The 18,565-nt window shown below is 43.0% G+C and overlaps 1 protein-coding gene across 1 annotated transcript in view; it reads left to right on the forward strand.

Moving 5' to 3' along the window:
• Positions 1–18,565, forward strand: part of LOC311147993 (phosphatidylinositol 3,4,5-trisphosphate-dependent Rac exchanger 1 protein-like) — a 115,490-nt gene that overhangs the window by 52,823 nt on the left and 44,102 nt on the right. Inside the window, exons 11-13 of the mRNA XM_084184865.1 lie at positions 13,790–13,890; positions 15,336–15,439; positions 17,809–17,858. Of these exons, the coding sequence (XP_084040991.1) occupies positions 13,790–13,890; positions 15,336–15,439; positions 17,809–17,858 (255 nt within the window). The remainder of the gene's footprint in view (positions 1–13,789; positions 13,891–15,335; positions 15,440–17,808; positions 17,859–18,565) is intronic.

Raw genomic sequence — 18,565 nt, forward strand, 5'->3', positions numbered from 1 at the left:
TGCCATTATGTCTTCAGCTTTCAGTATTATTTGAGATAACACTGACAGGTAGTGTAGGCTCCTGTATCCGATTTAGTAAAGGGTTAAAGTTCACTATCCCAACCGGGCAAAAATACATTGCTCAAAAAAATAAAGGGAACACTTAAACAACACATCCTAGATCTGAATGAATGAAATAATCGTATTAAATACTTTTTTCTTTACATAGTTGAATGTGCTGACAACAAAATCACACAAAAATGATCAATGGAAATCAAATGTATCAACCCATGGAGGTCTGGATTTGGAGTCACCCTCATAATTAAAGTGGAAAACCACACTACAGGCTGATCCAACTTTGATGTAATGTCCTTAAAACAAGTCAAAATGAGGCTCAGTAGTGTGTGTGGCCTCCACGTGCCTGTATGACCTCCCTACAACGCCTGGGCATGCTCCTGATGAGGTGTCTCCAGACTCTGTCACGTCTGTCACATGTGCTCAGTGTGAACCTGCTTTCATCTGTGAAGAGCACAGGGCGCCAGTGGCGAATTTGCCAATCTTGGTGTTCTCTGGCAAATGCCAAACGTCTTGCACGGTGTTGGGCTGTAAGCACAACCCCCACCTGTGGACGTCGGGCCCTCATACCACCCTCATGGAGTCTGTTTCTGACCGTTTGAGCAGACACATGCACATTTGTGGCCTGCTGGAGGTCATTTTGCAGGGCTCTGGCAGTGCTCCTCCTGCTCCTCCTTGCACAAAGGCGGAGGTAGCAGTCCTGCTGCTGGGTTGTTGCCCTCCTACGGCCTCCTCCACGTCTCCTGATGTACTGGCCTGTCTCCTGGTAGCGCCTCCATGCTCTGGACACTACGCTGACAGACACAGCAAACCTTCTTGCCACAGCTCGCATTGATGTGCCATCCTGGATGAGCTGCACTACCTGAGCCACTTGTGTGGGTTGTAGACTCCGTCTCATGCTACCACTAGAGTGAAAGCACCGCCAGCATTCAAAAGTGAAAACATCAGCCAGGAAGCAAAGGAACTGAGAAGTGGTCTGTGGTCACCACCTGCAGAACCACTTCTTTATTGGGGGTGTCTTGCTAATTGCCTATAATTTCCACCTGTTGTCTATTCCATTTGCACAACAGCATGTGAAATGTATTGTCAATCAGTGTTGCTTCCTAAGTGGACAGTTTGATTTCACAGAAGTGTGATTGACTTGGAGTTACATTGTGTTGTTTAAGTGTTCCCTTTATTTTTTTGAGCAGTGTACATTGAACCAAATGTATGGACGTTGGACATCAATGGAATTTTTGGTTGAAAACACAATAAGTGGTCAAAGTATACATTTTAACCAGTTTTCAACCACAAATCAATGAAAGGAATTCCCGTTTGTTGACAACTGAATTAAATATTAACCAAATATGGACGTTGATTTTATGTTACGTCAAGTTTTTGTCCCGGAGGGTAACTACTATCATATCAAAGACGAGGTTTAATGCAACTCAATTAGGAAGGTGTTCTTAATGTTTTGTACACTCATTGGCTATCACAGCAGGCTTACTTGTTTTAAATTATCCTCACTTTCCAGCCACGCATTCCCTGAACAATGCAATTTATTTTACGCTGAATGTGTAAGCATAATCCCTAAAAACCAGGGGTGGAATGAAGAAAGGACTAAATGTGGCAGATTGTTTGAAACTAACTGGTTGGCGTTTTTTTTTTAATGTGCTAAACAGTTCAACAGTTTAGCTAGTGTCCTTTGCAGCCGCTCTGGAAAGTTAAACTTTTCCTCTGCATTGGAAAACACACACACTGTTCAGAAATCACATCCAGGGCTGGTTATAGGAGGGTGCTGGATTGGGCATTGCCCACCCTAAATATAATTTTGTCCACCCAATCAGAAATAATGGAACATATTTTAAATGGTAAAATAAATGCATGCTTATTTAAAATTTAAGCCATAAAGCTGAGGAGCAAGATGTTGTCCTTAATGTGACACTACTGAGGGCAAAAGGGGGGGGGGGGGGGGGGGCACTCAATAGTAGGAAGGTGTCCTTAATGTTTTGTACACTCAGTGCCCTATTTTGAAAGGGGACCTACTTGACATTTTTACCTCAGGTCCCTTGTTCAAGAGGAAGCAAGCCTCTTGTTGACTCACTGATAACAATATTTCAAATAGCTAACTTGGATGACATCATTGTAGCACGCTGTAGAAAATGAATTAATGAAGCTTAAGTTTGCTAGCAGAACTTCAGATACAGACATGTGCACACACACACACACACACACACACACACACAAACAGCCTCTCTGTATTCTCATCATTAGCAGTGATTTACTCCTTGGTGTGACCGCTCCAGTGTCAAAATTAACCAGAACTCTTATGTAACACCCCACCTGGCCAGATGCACTTAAGTCTTCTGCCAATGTCAATCAGCAGCATGTCTCTTTGAAACACACACACGCAGTCGCGCACACACATACACACACACAGACACACACAGACACACACTTGAGGTGCACTATAGAGATCTGTCTGACAATCACCTCCACCTCCTGCACACACACCCCACCACCACCACCACCACCACTGACCTAAAAAAGCAGTACCACCATTCAGTAGGTCGTGAGTGACTCTTTTATTTATGGTAAAATATGCCCATTGGACAGACGCGCAGGTGGGAGCAGATGGCTCAAGGTGTCTGTGTTCTAGCATGAACACACACGAAACAGGGATCACACGTTTACTGCTTTCACAGTGATACCCACAAACACACACACACACACAATTTGACGTGAACCCGCGGGAATCACACTTTTATTCTGCTTTCACAGCAGGGCACACAAGCATGCTTACACACACACACACAGACAGACCGACACAGACAGACAGAGACTCACACTTGTTTTTCTATCCTCGTGGGGACCTAAAATGTATTTCCATTCAACATCTTATTTTCCCTAAACCCTAACCTTAACTCTAACCTTAACCACTAAACCTAGATGGAGCACAATATGGCACCGACAGACAGTCGCCCTGTTTCTAGCTCCTAGCCAACATTGTAGTATTTTTTTGTGTTATTTCTTATTATTATTTACGTTTCTTGTATTATTACCTACAGACGGAAATAACTTTTGGATATTAGATCGGCGGTCACTCACCAGAAATTCAAGCAGAAATTTGACTTCCCTGACCTAGATCCTTTGTTTGAACTTTCCGAGGCAGCTCTGTTCATCCCAGGGGCTGCACCAAAACGTTGACGCCGGAGAAGGAGGTAGAAGGAGTGAGGCCCTAGTCAGACTCAAGCAGCGTGCATACCATCCACCGCTTCGGAGTATATTACTTGCTAATGTTCAGTCCCTGAACAATAAAATAGACAAGCTCAGGGCAAGGGTCTCTTTCCAGAGAGACAGCAGGAACTCTAACATACTCTGTTTTATGGAATCATGGCTCTCTCTGGATATATTGTCCCTGTCCATTCAGCCAGCGGGGTTCTCCGTTCATCGGGCAGAGAGGAAGAAAGAACTCTCCAGGAAAAAGAAAGGCGGAGGTGTATGTTTCATGATTAACAACTCATGGTGTGATTGTGTTAACGTATAGGAACTCAAACCCTTTTGTTCTCCCGATCTGGAATATCTCACCATCAAATGCCGGCCACATTACCTCCCGAGATGATAATTTTATTAATTGTCATTGCCATGTACAGTGGGGACAAAAAGTATTTAGTCAGCCACCAATTGTGCAAGTTCTCCCACTTAAAAAGATGAGAGAGGCCTGTAATTTTCATCATAGGTACACGTCAACTATGACAGACAAATTGAGAAAAAGAAATCCAGAAAATTACATTGTAGGATTTTTAATGAATTTATTTGCAAATTATGGTGGAAAATAAGTATTTGGTCACCTACAAACAAGCAAGATTTCTGCCTCTCACAGACCTGTCACTTCTTCTTTAAGAGGCTCCTCTGTCCTCCACTCATTACCTGTATTAATGGCACCTGTTTGAACTTGTTATCAGTATAAAAGACACCTGTCCACAACCTCAAACAGTCACACTCCAAACTCCACTATGGCCAAGACCAAAGAGCTGTCAAAGGACACCAGAAACAAAATTGTAGACCTGCACCAGGCTGGGAAGACTGAATCTGCAATAGGTAAGCAGCTTGGTTTGAAGAAATCAACTGTGGGAGCAATTATTAGGAAATGGAAGACATACAAGACCACTGATAATCTCCCTCGATCTGGGGCTCCACGCAAGATCTCACCCCGTGGGGTCAAAATGATCACATGAACGGTGAGCAAAAATCCCAGAACCACACGGGGGGACCTAGTGAATGACCATCAGAGAGCTGGGACCAAAGTAACAAAGCCTACCATCAGTAACACACTACGCCGCCAGAGACTCAAATCCTGCAGTGCTAGATGTGTCCCGCTGCTTAAGCCAGTACATGTCCAGGCCCGTCTGAAGTTTGCTAGAGTGCATTTGGATGATCCAGAAGAGAATTGGGAGAATGTCATATGGTCAGATGAAACCAAAATAGAACTTTTTGGTAAAAACTCAACTCGTCGTGTTTGGAGGACAAAGAATGCTGAGTTGCATCCAAAGAACACCATACCTACTGTGAAGCATGGGGGTGGAAACATCATGCTTTGGGGCTGTTTATCTGCAAAGGGACCAGGACGACTGATCCGTGTAAAGGAAAGAATGAATGGGGCCATGTATCGTGAGATTTTGAGTGAAAACCTCCTTCCATCAGCAAGGGCATTGAAGATGAAACGTGGCTGGGTCTTTCAGCATGACAATGATCCCAAACACACCGCCCGGGCAACGAAGGAGTGGCTTCGTAAGAAGCATTTCAAGGTCCTGGAGTGGCCTAGCCAGTCTCCAGATCTCAACCCCATAGAAAATCTTTGGAGGGAGTTGAAAGTCTGTGTTGCCCAGCGACAGCCCCAAAACATCACTGCTCTAGAGGAGATCTGCATGGAGGAATGGGCCAAAATACCAGCAACAGTGTGTGAAAACCTTGTGAAGACTTACAGAAAACGTTTGACCTGTGTCATTGCCAACAAAGGGTATATAACAAAGTATTGAGAAACTTTTGTTATTGACCAAATACTTATTTTCCACCATAATTTGCAAATAAATTCATTAAAAATCCTACAATGTGATTTTCAGGATTTTTTTTCTCATTTTGTCTGTCATAGTTGACGTGTACCTATGATGAAAATTACAGGCCTCTCTCATCTTTTTAAGTGGGAGAACTTGCACAATTGGTGGCTGACTAAATACTTTTTTCCCCCACTGTATATTCCCCCCGAAGCTGACACTGCGATGGCTCTCAAGGAACTACACTGGACTACATGCAAACTGGAAAACACATATCCTGAGGCCGCATTTATTGTAGCTGGGGACTTTAATAAAGGAACTCTGAGGAAAACTCTACTGAAATTCTATCAACACATGTCCTGTGCTACATGCGAAACACTTACTCTGGATCATTGCTACTGTCCATTCCTGGATGGCTACAAGGCCCTCCCCCGCCCTCCCTTTGGCAAATCAGATCACGCCTCCATTCTACTTCTCCCCACCTATAGGCAGAAGCTTAAACAGGAAGCTCCCGTGGTAAGGACTATTTCAACGTTGGTCTGACCAATCAAAATCTATGCTTCAAGATTGTTTTGAACACGCAGACTTGGAAATGTTCTGGGTTGCCTCTGAGAATAGTATCAACGTATACACTGACTCTGTGACTGGGTTCATCAGGAAGTGCATAGAGGATGTTGTTCCCACTGTGACGATTAGAACTTATCCAAACCAAAATCTCTGGATAGATGGCAGCATTCACGCAAAACTGAAAGTGGGAACCACCACATTTAACCATGGCAAGGTGACTGGGAACATGGACGTGTACAAACAAAACAGCTACGACATCCGTAAGGCAATCCAAGAGGAAAAGAGCAGTACAGGGACAAACTGGAGTCGCAATTCAATGACTCAGACACGAGACGTATGTGGCAGGGACTTCAGACAATCACGGATTATAAAGGGAAAGGCAGACACCTCACTCCCAGACGAGCTAAATACCTAGGCCCGCTTCGAGGAAAACAACGTAGAGCTGCTGATGTGGGCCCCCGACACTCATGAGGACTGTGTGCGCTCGTTCTCCGTGGCTGACGTGAGCAAGTCATTTAAACATGCTAATCCTCGCAAGGCTGCCGGCCCAGGCGCCATCCCAAACCGCGTCCTCCGAGCATGTGTAGACCAGCTAGCTGGAGCATTTACGGACATATTCAATCTCTCTATATCGCAGTCTGTTGTTTATTCCTGTACCCAAGAAACTGACTATGACTATAGCCCCGTAGCACTCACTTCTGTCATTATGAAGTGCTTTGAGGCTAGTTAAGGACCATATCACCTCCACCTTACCTGACACCCTAGAGCCAATACAATTTGCATATCGCCCCAACAGATCCACTGACGACGCAATCACCATTACACTGCCCTTTCCCACCTGGACAATAAAAATACATATGTAAGAATGCTGTTCCTCGACTACAGCTCAGCCTTCAACACCATAGTGCACTCCAAGCTCATCACTAAGCTCAGGGCCCTGGGTCTGAACCACTCCCTGTGCAACTGGGTCCTGGACTTCCTGACGGGCCAAACCCAAGAGGTGAAGGTAGGCAACAACTCCTCCGCCACACTGATCCTCAACACGGGGTCCACACGGGTGCATGTTCAGCCCCCTCCTATACTCCCTGTTCACCCATGACTGCATGGCCATGTCTCCAACTCAAATATCAAGTTTGCTGATGACACAACAGTGGTAGGCCTGATTACCAACAACGACGAGACAGCCTACAGGGAGGAGGTGAGAGCGCTGGCAGAGTGTTGCAAAGAAAATAATCTCTCCCTCAATGTCAACAAAAACGAAGGAGCTGATTGTGGACTACAAGAGACAGCAGAGAGAGCCCCCCACCCACATCGACTGGGCTGCAATAGAAAGGGACAAAAGCTTCAAGTTCCTCGGCATGCACATCACTCACAACCTGAAATGGTCCCTTCACACAGACAGTGTGGTGAAGAAGGCGCAACAGCGCCTCTTCAACCTCAGGAGGCTGAAGAAATGTGTCTTGGCCCCTAAGACCCTCACAAGCATCCTGTCGGGCTGTATCACCGCCTGGTACGGCAATTGCACCGTCTGCAACCACAGAGAGTGGTGCGGTCAGCCCAACGCATCACCCGGGCCACACTGCCCTCCAGGACATCTACAGCACCCGGTGTCACAGGAAGGCCAAGAAGATCATCAAGGACCTCAGCTATCCAAGGCATGGCCTGTTCACCCGCTACCATCTAGAAGGCAGAGACAGTACAGGTGCATCAAAGCTGAGACCGAGAGACTGAGAAACCGCTTCTATCTCCAGGCCATCAGACTGTTAAACAGTCACCACTAGCCGGCCTCCGCCCAGTACCCTGCCCTGAACCTTAGAGACTGCTGCCTTATCTACATAGTCATTGAATAATGGTGACTTTAATAATGTTTACTTACTGTTTCACACACTTTATATGTGTATACTGTATTCAAGTCATGGCTCATCCTATATAACTTATTTTTTTATTTGTCTTGATTATGTGTGTATTTTTATAAATTTTTTATTGCTGGGTATTACTGCACTGTTGAAGCTAGAAACACAAGCATTTCGCTGCACCTGCGATAACATCTGCAAATCTGTGTACGTGACCAATGAACGTTGATTTTGATTTGATAACCCGAATTGTAACCCTAAACCTAACACCTAACCCCGAAGGACAGAAAAACAAGACCACACACACATTGCATGAACACAAGCATACATACATTTTGGCATTGACACACACAGAAATCACACATTTGGCCTGCTTTCGCAGGAATGCTCATGAACACACACACATTTATTATGAAAATAAATGCACAGGAATCACACGTTTAGGCTGATTTCGCAGCAGAGCACACGAGCAAACACCTAGGTCGTCCCATGAAATTGTGCACCAATATTGTGCCCTTTTAATATAGACTACATGGAGAATTCAATAAATCAGATTTGTAATATCAATAAAGACTTGCTTAAGTGCCAAAATGCTGCATTTTGACATGTCCCTCCACATGACTTAACCCCATATTTAAGCCCATTGTTTCTCCATGTTTTCACCATCATTGTGAAGCCCTTGTTATTTTGTTGCTTTGACAGTCTTTTCTGATGATGATTTCTGATGATGATTATTTATTATTATTATTATTATTATTATTTAGTGATTCAGTTTTAGATAAAAAATATATAACTTTCCCTCATTTAAGGTCAACCCTGTTACGTGAACTGAACTCTCATTTTAACATGGTGAAACTATTCCTTATTTTTTTTATTTTTTTAAGAAACATGATATACTGAACAATAATATAAACGCAATATGTAAAGTCTTGGTCCCATGTTTCATGAGCTGAAATAAAAGATCCCAGAAATTTTCCATACGCACAAAAAGCTTATTTCTCTCAAATGTTGTGCACATTTGTTTACATCCCTGTTAGTGAGCCTTTCTGCTTTGCCTAGATAATCCATCCACCTGACAGGTGTGGCATATCAATAAAAGGTATTGTCACACAACACTATGCCACAGATGTCTCCAGTTTTGAGAGAGTGTAATTGGCATGCTGACCGCAGGAATGGCCAACAGAACTGTTTCCAGATAATTTAATATTCATTTCTCTACCATAAGCCGCCTCCAACGTCGTTTTAGAGAATTTGGCAGTACATTCAACCGGCCTCACAACTGCAGACCATGTGTAACCACGCCAGCCCAGGACCTCCACATTCGTCTTTGTCTGAGGAGGGGGGTGCTGAGGAGTATTTCCGTCTGTAATAAAGTGTGGGGAAAAACTTGTTCCGATTGGCTGGGCCTGGCTCTCCAGTGGGTGGGCCTGGCTCCCAAGTGGGTGGGTCTATGCCCTATTCAAAAAAGAACCATCGCGCTCTTCCAGAAGCTTGGGTGGTGCGTAAAACCCACGAATTCAGACAAATAAAAAGGTGTAATGGGTTCGCACTCAAAAAGATGTTGCATAAAGCTTACTTCATTATTCAATGTTTTTAATTATTTTCATTGCATCAGGGATAGCGTACACAGACATTTCGGCATTACAGCCTTCAGTGTGTAGGTACAATTTTATTTTAATTCAAAACAGCATTTGTAAAGAACAACAAATGAGCAGCAGGTGCTTCTAATCAGGGTTGCCACTCATCTGCGAATCAGGGATGTGGCTTTTCTGGTCTACCTGTATACAAATTAGTCACAAATAAATACAGAATTCTAGGGTAAGGGAGCAGGCATGAAGGGCAACTCACTGTGCCCACCCATGGCTCCACCCATGGCTAACCCAGTCATGAAATCCATAGATTAGGGCCTAATGAATTTATTTCAATTGACTGATTTCCTTCTATGAACTGTAACTCAGGAAAATTTTTGAAATTGTTGCATCTTGCGTTTATATTTTTCTTCAGTATACATCTAATAGTCCAATCATAGTTGAAAAGTAGGTGAGCTGGTTCTACTCTTTTTGGCCATATTCTGGTGTTTTGTGGTGGGAAAACTGAGTGGGTCTATCATAACATGGCAACCCTGTTACCCATAGACAAGCTAGAAATGTTTTAACTAAAACTGAGTGGGTCTATCATAACATGGCAACCCTGTTACCCATAGACAAGCTAGAAATGTTTTAACTAAAACTGATTGGGTCTATCATAACATGGCAACCCTGTTACCCATAGACAAGCTAGAAATGTTTTAACTAAAACTGAGTGGGTCTATCATAACATGGCAACCCTGTTACCCATAGACAAGCTATACATGTTTTAACAATTACATGTTTTTTGTGAAGCTTGCATTCAAATGCCCCTCGCTGTTGCACACAACAAGCTTCCATTTCCCCTGTCACAAGGGGATTCATGGCTGATTTTTAAGATGAAATCGTCAACCCTGTTATGGTCCACCCTGTTACTTAATTTGTCATTTAATAGGCACTTACTATAGTCATTTATTTTATTTCACCTCTTGATGGGAAAACGTTTTTTATTAAGTTGATAATGTGCTCTTTATGACAATGTATTTTTTTGGGGGGTGAAATCAAACGTTTTTTTTTCTCACCAAGTTAAACGTCTCAAAAGGCACTGAATTGGTGGACGACCCACATACACACACACACTCACACACACACATGCACGCACACACACACATTTAGCATGGACACATACATAGGAATCACACATTTAACCTGCTTTCGCAGGAATGCTCACTCACACACACATTCACACAATCAGACACATGCTCACATTCACTGTTCATCTTTCTCCAGGGAATTGATTTTGCTCAGTGGCGTGGAAGATTGAGCAGGGGGAAGTGTAATTTTCTCCTCTCCAAACATTTGTCCAACACTTGGTGTCTGAAGAGGGAGAACACACTTTGAGGAGAGAAAATGTGTATTTATGTGAGAAAGCTTCTGTATGAATGGTGCCACACAAGCCATGAATTGGCACTTCTTGGAGCGAGTAATGAAAGAGATGGATAAAGAGAGAAAGAGGGGGTTTAAGGCTGGTGGGAGGGAGGACAAGGGGAGCAAGGGAGAAGGAGCAGAAGGATAGAAAGGGGTAGGACATGTGGGATAGGGGATGAAGAGAGAGAGGAGTGAAAAGGAGGGGAGAAAAGGCACAAGTAGCTTTGGGAGAGCTTATGTTACAAATGACTTTAAAGGGCTACCCTACAGAGACGGACCCTACAGAGCGTAGCACAATGCCGTTTTTTGTCACAAAGGGTGCAATCCTTGTAGTGCGCTCCAACATTCTATGTATTCCCGTGCCACATGAAAGTAGTAATGCGTATCATTCCTTGCGTAGCAATGGAGTGTAGCAGTTGTGTGTAGGCAATGAAGCTCGCTTGGTTCCTTGATCTGATCTATAGGCTATGCATCAAAGTAACCTATTTTGCATTGATAAATAAATATAATCTCAGCATATGCTCAAACAGTAAACCAAACAACATTGTAGCCTTATTAGAATCACCCCCAAAATGTATTTTGTTTAAAAGTAATAACTGTTGATTCCAGGCTATTGGTAAAAACAGCTGCGAGATATGTGCTTTTTCTCTGTGACCAAAACATGATGACATTCTATTTTTATCTGATATGGGAGTGAATACTTTGAAACAGCATATAAAATTGGGATAATGTTGTAGGTTACACCGGCAAGTATAAGAATATTTGCCAGGGCATATTATTTCATTATAAATCTGATTATTTCACATGGTGATGTGGGAAGCTAAAATGCTAGCTAGCTTGTGTGGCTACCCAATATGCACGGGGTCCATTGTTGTAAGATTCCATCGTCCCCATAGTGACGAATGACGTTGTTTTGATAGCTACGTCACAGATAGAACAATGAGCTAGATGTTTCACCGGATGTATAAATCTGAAGCATCCAGTTGGCATTTCCACTCTCCACCAAATATGGTAATGAGAGGAAGCCCAGCGGCCGGGAGTGGGAGAAGATGGAGCGAGATGGATTTTGGCAACATTGAGACACACTCACATGTCTTTTTTTATTCGTGAGAATACTGGGTGAACAGATTAACTAAATGAAGCTTTTCTTTTTTTGTTGTTGCCTTTTTTAACCAATAACTAAAGTCACGTTTTTTATTTGAAAAAATAGTATGCCAAGATATTAGACCTGTGTGGTGTGAGTTCGTTTCCTGCTGGGGCCACATACTGTTTACTAAAAATGTATGTGTTCACTTTCGATGGAAAATCTTCTAAATGGCATATGCTCTCTCTCTCTATCTCTCTATCTATCTATATTACTGAACAAAAATTTTAACGCAACATGCAACAATTTCAAAGATTTTACTGAGTTACAGTTCATATGAGGAAATCATATCAGTCAATTGAAATACATTTATTAGGCCCTAATCTATGGGTTTCACATGACTGGGAATACAGATATGCATCTTTTGGTCACAGATACCTTTAAAAAAAAAAAAGACCTCACAATGGGCCTCAGGATCTCGACATGGTATTTCTGTGCATTCAGATTGCCATCGATAAAATGCAATTGTGTTCGTTGTCCGTAGCTTATCAAATCAAATTTTATTGGTCACATACATATATTTAGCAGATGTTATTGCGGGTGTAGCGAAATGCTTGTGTTCCTAGCTCCAACAGTGCAGTAGTATCTAACAATTCCCAACAATACACACAAATCTAAAAGTAAAAGAATGGAATTAAGAAATATATAAATATTAGGACGAGCAATGTCGGAGTGGCAATGACTAAAATACAGTAGAATAGAATACAGTATATACATATGAAATGAGGAAAGCAGTATGTAAACATGATTAAAGTCACTAGTGTTCCATTATTAAAGTGACCAGTGATTCCATGTCTATGTACATGGGGCAGCAGCCTCTAAGGTGCAGGGCCGAGTAACTGGGTGGTAGCCGGCTAGTGATGGCTATTTAACAGTCTGATGGCCTTGAGATAAAATCTGTTTTTCAGTCTCTCAGTCCCAGCTTTGATGCACCTGTACTGACCTCACCTTCTGGATGGTAGCGGGGTGAACAGGCCGTGGCTCGGGTGGTTGATGTCCTTGATGATCTTTTTGGCCTTCCTGTGACATTGGGTGCTGTAGGTGTCCTGGAGGGCAGGCAGTGTGCTCCCGGTGATGCGTTGGGCAGACCGCACCATAACTGCACCGCCACCATGGGGCACTCTGTTCACAACGTTGACATCAGCAAACCGCTCGCCCACACGACACCATACACGTGGTCTGCGGTTGTGAGGCTGGTTGGATGTACTGCCAAATTCTCTAAAATGACGTTGAAGGCGGCTTATGGTAGAGAAATTAATGTTAAATTCTCTGGCAACAGCTCTGTTGGACATTCCTGCAGTCAGCATGCCAATTGCACACTCCCTCAAAACTTGAGACATCTGTCGCATTGTTGTGTGACAAAACTGCACATTTTAGAGTGGCCTTTTATTGTCCTCAGAAAAAGGTGTACCTGTGTAATGATCATGCTGTTTAATCAACTTCTTGAAATGTCACACCTGTCAGGTGGATGGATTATCTTGGCAAAGGAGAAATGCTCATTAACAGGGATGTAGAGAAATTTCTGCACAAAAGAAGAGAGAAAATAAGTAAAAAATAAAAATTGTTTAGTTTTTACCCCTTTTTCGTGAAATCCAATTGGTAGTTACAGTCTTGTCCCATTTCTGCAACTCCAGTACGGACTCGGGAGAGGCGAAGGTCGAGAGCCATGCCTCCTCCGAAACATGACCCTGCCAAGCCGCACTGCTTCTTGACACACTGCTCGCTTAACCCGGAAGTCAGCCGCACCAATGTGTCGGAGGAAACACCGTACAACTGGTGTCCGAAGTCAGCGTGTATGCGCCCAGCCTACCACAAGGAGTCGCTATAGCGCGATGGGACAAGGACATCCCGGCTGGCCAAACCCTCCCTTAACCCGGACAACTGTGCGCCGCCTCATGGGTCTCCCGGTCGCGGCCAGCTGCGACACAGCCCGGGATCGAACCCAGGTCTGTAGTGATGCCTCTAGCACTGCGATGCAGTGCCTTAGACCGCTGCGCCACTCGGGAGGCCAGAAATAAGCTTTTTGTGCATATGGAACATTTCTGGGATCTTTTATTTCAGCTCATGAAACATGGGACCAAAACTTTACATGTTGCGTTTATATTTGTGTTCACTATATATATATTATTGTCTGTGTCCCCACAGTGAGTTTGTGTCATGGCTGATAGATAGTGGAGAGATCAGCAAGCCAGACGAGGGGGTCAACCTGGGTCAAGCTTTGCTTGAGAACGGCATCATCCACCACGGTAAGAGAACAGTCTCTGTCTTTTCTGGCAGTCCCTTCATATCTTTCTGGCATTATTTCTGGCTTTCTATCTCTGTCTCTGTACCTGTCTCTCTCTCGCTCTCTCCCTCTATCTCTCTCTCTCTGGTTCTCTTTTTCTCTCTCTCTTTCTCCCTCTCTCTTTGTCTTTGTCCCTTGCGCTCTCTCTCTCTCTCTCTCTCTCTCTCTCTCTCTCTCTCTCTCTCTCTCTCTCTCTCTCTCTCTCTCTCTCTCTCTCTCTCTCTCTCTCTCTCTCTCTCTCTCTCTCTCTCTCTCTCTCTCTCTCTCTCTCTCTCTCTCTCTCTCTCTCTCTCTCCCTCCTACTGTCTTTCTATATGCCTCATTATTTGCACTTCATGGGTGTAATCCTTGGCATTAGCCAGGTCGCAGTTGTAAATGAGAACTTGTTCTCAACTGGCTTACCTGGTTAAATAAAGGTTAATTAAAAAAATATATATATATTAGATCTTCAGTCTCATACTTTTTTCACACTCCTTCTTACTAATTTTCACGTTCTCGCATTCACAATATCTCTTATTGAGTCTCATTGTAATCAGGCTATTCACACTCTCTATTTGACTCCTTTTCTTTCTGTTACTCTTCTCAGCTCTTACTCCTCTCTTCTATTGTTTCCATCTGTCTATCCAAGAAGAAAAAAGAGAAATGTTTTATAAATAGTGGCGCTATTTCAAAACTTTTTCCCCAAGTTTCCATCAGCAGACTTGGTATAGAGGGTGGTAACAGTCAATGGTTTACCGATTGGAATTATGCATTGAAAACAGAAAAGAATAGACACACACACACACAAAGATAAATAATGTATGAATGGCGCTGACAGAGAATCACTGCGTCTAAGGCAATAACAGACTTGAACTTTGAAAGCCGTCTCGCGCCGAAACTGAGAGACACCCTCATGTTTCTGACACTGTCTACGGTGGCCCAGTAGGCCCACAGACAACACTGACTGGATTAGGGGGGTTGTAGGATAGCGGAGGCCACTGATGGTGATGGCTTTGGCCTCCGGGGGACAGGGCTGTCACCCATTAGGCACTGACCTTAAGGGGGGAGACAATGGGGGACGGATGATGGTGACTGAGATTCAGTGTGACAGCAGAGGGTGGCAGGGAAAGGAGGCAGGAGAGAGAGACATATTTTGGTCATTGGTAGCTCTGTGTGTGTGTCGAGTCTCAGCATCCAATTTCCCCCTGTGTTTTCCCCTTTGGACTCAACGGGTCTTCCCTTGCACTGGCTCAATGGATGTTCTGTAAGTGTTTATCTATACTCAACAGCAACCCTACTGGTTAAATGAAGTGTGATAGTGATGAACGTTTAACTATTGCACCAATCAGTTGTTGACATCCCCCCCCCCCCCCTTCTCTCTCTCTCCCTCTCCCACACACTTTCTTTCTGTCTTTCTTGACGTTTCAGTGTCGGACAAGCACCAGTTCAAGAATGAGCAGGTGCTGTACCGTTTCCGCTATGACGACGGCACCTATAAGGCCAGGAGCGAGATGGAGGACATCATGTCAAAGGTATCTATCTACAGTGCCTTCAAAAGTATTCATACCCCTTGACTTATTCCACATTTTGTTGTTGCAGCCTGAATTCAAAATGGATTAAATCGATTTTTTTGAACCTATCTACACACAATACCCCATAATGATAGTGAAAACATGTTTTTAGAAATGTTTGCAAATGTATTGAAAATGAAATACAGAAATATCAAAACTACATAAATAAGTATTCACAGCACTGAGTGATTACAGCTGTGAGTCTTTTGCCCCATTATTATTTTCTAAATTCTTCAAGCTCTGTCAAATTGGTTGTTGATCATTGCTAGACAACCATTTTCAGGTCTTCCTATAGATTTTCAAGTATATTTAACTCAAAACTGTAACTCTGCCACTCAGGAACATTCACTGTCTTCTTTGTAAGCAACTAGTGTAGATTTGTCCTTGTGTTTTAGGTTATTGTCCTACTGAAAGGTGAATTAATCTCCCAGTGTCTGGTGGAAAGCAGACTGAACCAGGTTTTCCTCTAGGAATTTGCCTGTGCTTATCTTCATTCCGTATCTTTTTTATCCTGAAAATCTCCCCAGTCCTTAACGATTACAAGCATACCCATAACATGGTGCAGCCACCACTATGCTTGAAAATATGGACAGTGTGTTGTATTGGATTTGCCCCAAACATAACACTTTGCATTCAGGATAAAAAGTTAATTGCTTTGCCACATTTTTTGCAGTATTACTTTGGTGCCTTGTTGCAAACAGGATGCATGTTTTGCAATATAAGTGCCTTCTTTTCACTCTGTCAATTAGGTTAACATTGTGGAGTAACTACAATGCTATTGATCTATCCTCAGTTTTCTCCTATCACAGCCATTAAACTCTGTGTAACACGATTTAGTCACCATTGGCCTCATGGTGAAATCCCTGAGCTGTTTCCTTCCTCTCCGGCAACTGAGTTAGGAAGGGCGCCTGTATCTTTGTAGTTACTGGGTGTATGAATACACCATCCAAAGTGTAATTAATAACTTCACCGTGCTCAAAGGGATATTCAGTGTCTGTTCTTTTTGTTTTTTTTACCAATCTACCAATAGGTGTACTTCTTTGCAAGGCATTGGAAAACCTCGCTGGTCTTTGTGGTGAATTGAAATTCACTGCTCGACTGAGGGACCTTACAGATAATTGTATGTGTGGGGTACAGAGATGAGGTAGTCATTCAAAAATCATGTTAAACACTATTATTGCCCACACAGTCCATGCAACGTATGTGACTTGTTAAGCACATTTTTACTCCTGAATGTATTTAGGCTTGCCATAACAAAGGGGTTGAATACTTATTGACTCAAGACATTTCAGCTTTTAATTTTTAATGAATTTGTAAACATTTCTTAAACATATTTCCACTTTGACATTATGGGGTGTTGTGTGTAGGCCAGCGACAAAAACATCTCAATTTCATCCATTTTAAATGCAGGCTGTAATACAACAAAATGTGGAAAAAGTCAAGGGCTGTGAATACTTTCTGAAGGCACTGTATATATGAGGGTTGAGGTCAATTCCACTTCAATTCAGGAGGAAAACTTTGGAATCCTGAATTATCTCATTTTAAATGGAATTGACTCCAACCCTGTTATATATCAAGATGAAAAATAGCAATAGTGCACTTAGAATGTTAGCACCAAAGCCATAGATGTAGAGAAATCTGCAAAGTCGTTCTGGGATGTAGGCAAGAGATCAGAGCTTAGTGATACTTTTGATGTCTGAACACATCTGACTGACTCAAAAGATGTTGTATGAACTATCACTTTAAAGGGGCAATCTGCAATTCAAAAAACAACAAAGCTGTCATCCCACCACTTAATTTGGTAAACAGCTAAGGGATGGGGCTAAAGAAATGTTACCACTTTCAAATTTATAGATAGCGCTATGGATGCAAGGACTGACCATTCTTGGTAGATTTATCCAAAACCATGTTTTGAAGCTAAACAGTGTTTGTTTACAATTACATTATTTACAAACAATGGAGTAAAACACTTATATTTTGGGTTATGATGATAAAGTAAGACAGTTGAACTAAACTTTTTAGGCATTCATAAGTTATATTATTCAAGAATCAATGGCTATATATTTTTTATTTAAAAGTCCAAATATGTATGTACTAAATGCGGATTACCCCTTTTAAGAAGTCAACTTCCGCCAGGTGTCTCTACATACTACAGCACTGCTTCTGCTTTTGGACTCTCCGGGTTAATCCTAACTGCCTCTTAAGTAAAATGTTCACATAGTCGTGCATTGATGTCAATGGGAGACTAAGGAAAAATTTGCCCCTGAGTTTGAGGCTTTCCTGTTGAGGATACAGTGAATCAAAACTCATTCTCTCTCTTCTTCCCGTAGGGTGTGAGGCTCTACTGTCGCCTGCACAGCCTGTTCACCCCTGTCGTCAAGTAGGTATCCCCCCCCCCCATTTTCTCCTCTTCGCCTACTCTTCCCCCATTTCTTCCTCCCCCTTCTGTCCAGGTGCATGCATATTCATACAGGATTCACATTCAGCCCACACCGCCATCTATGAATGACTGAACAAACATGAGCGCTGCTGCCATTTACACCTATCCCTCCCCATGCCTAATCTGGCAACCATCCCCATCTCGTTCTGCTCTGCTGCTGTGGGTTAATGTGTTAGCATTCAGCTTGGAGTTGCCAGTTTGATGTTTCGTAGACAGTTCTGAGAGGGCGGCTGTCAAATGTAAGCAAACCTAAACGTCGGCCTTGCTGAGTCAGACAAATGTATTTAACATTAATTTTGTTGAAGTACAAAATAAGCACGCATGCCCAACTCACACGCTCATTTACTCTCCCGTCAACCTCCCTTGACAAACAAAGCACTCCATCAATCTTCATTTTCCCCCACAAGTCACCTTCACCAGTAGCACTAAAATGGGAGAGTGGACGTCAAGCAAATCAAGATACACACACACACAGTGCCACCGCCTTTCCCTTTTGCTCTGGGGCACTGATTGGTGTCCCCAGGGTGTCCTGTCAACTAAGACAAAACATCAGGGGTTTGGAAAAAATCACACTGATAAAAATATGTTGGTATGCCTCTGTCTCATTATGTAACACTGTTTGGTATTTGCAGTGCAGTTTTGTGATT

This window comes from Coregonus lavaretus (assembly GCF_964263955.1).
Source record: "Coregonus lavaretus genome assembly, chromosome: 20".
NCBI lineage: Eukaryota > Metazoa > Chordata > Actinopteri > Salmoniformes > Salmonidae > Coregonus > Coregonus lavaretus.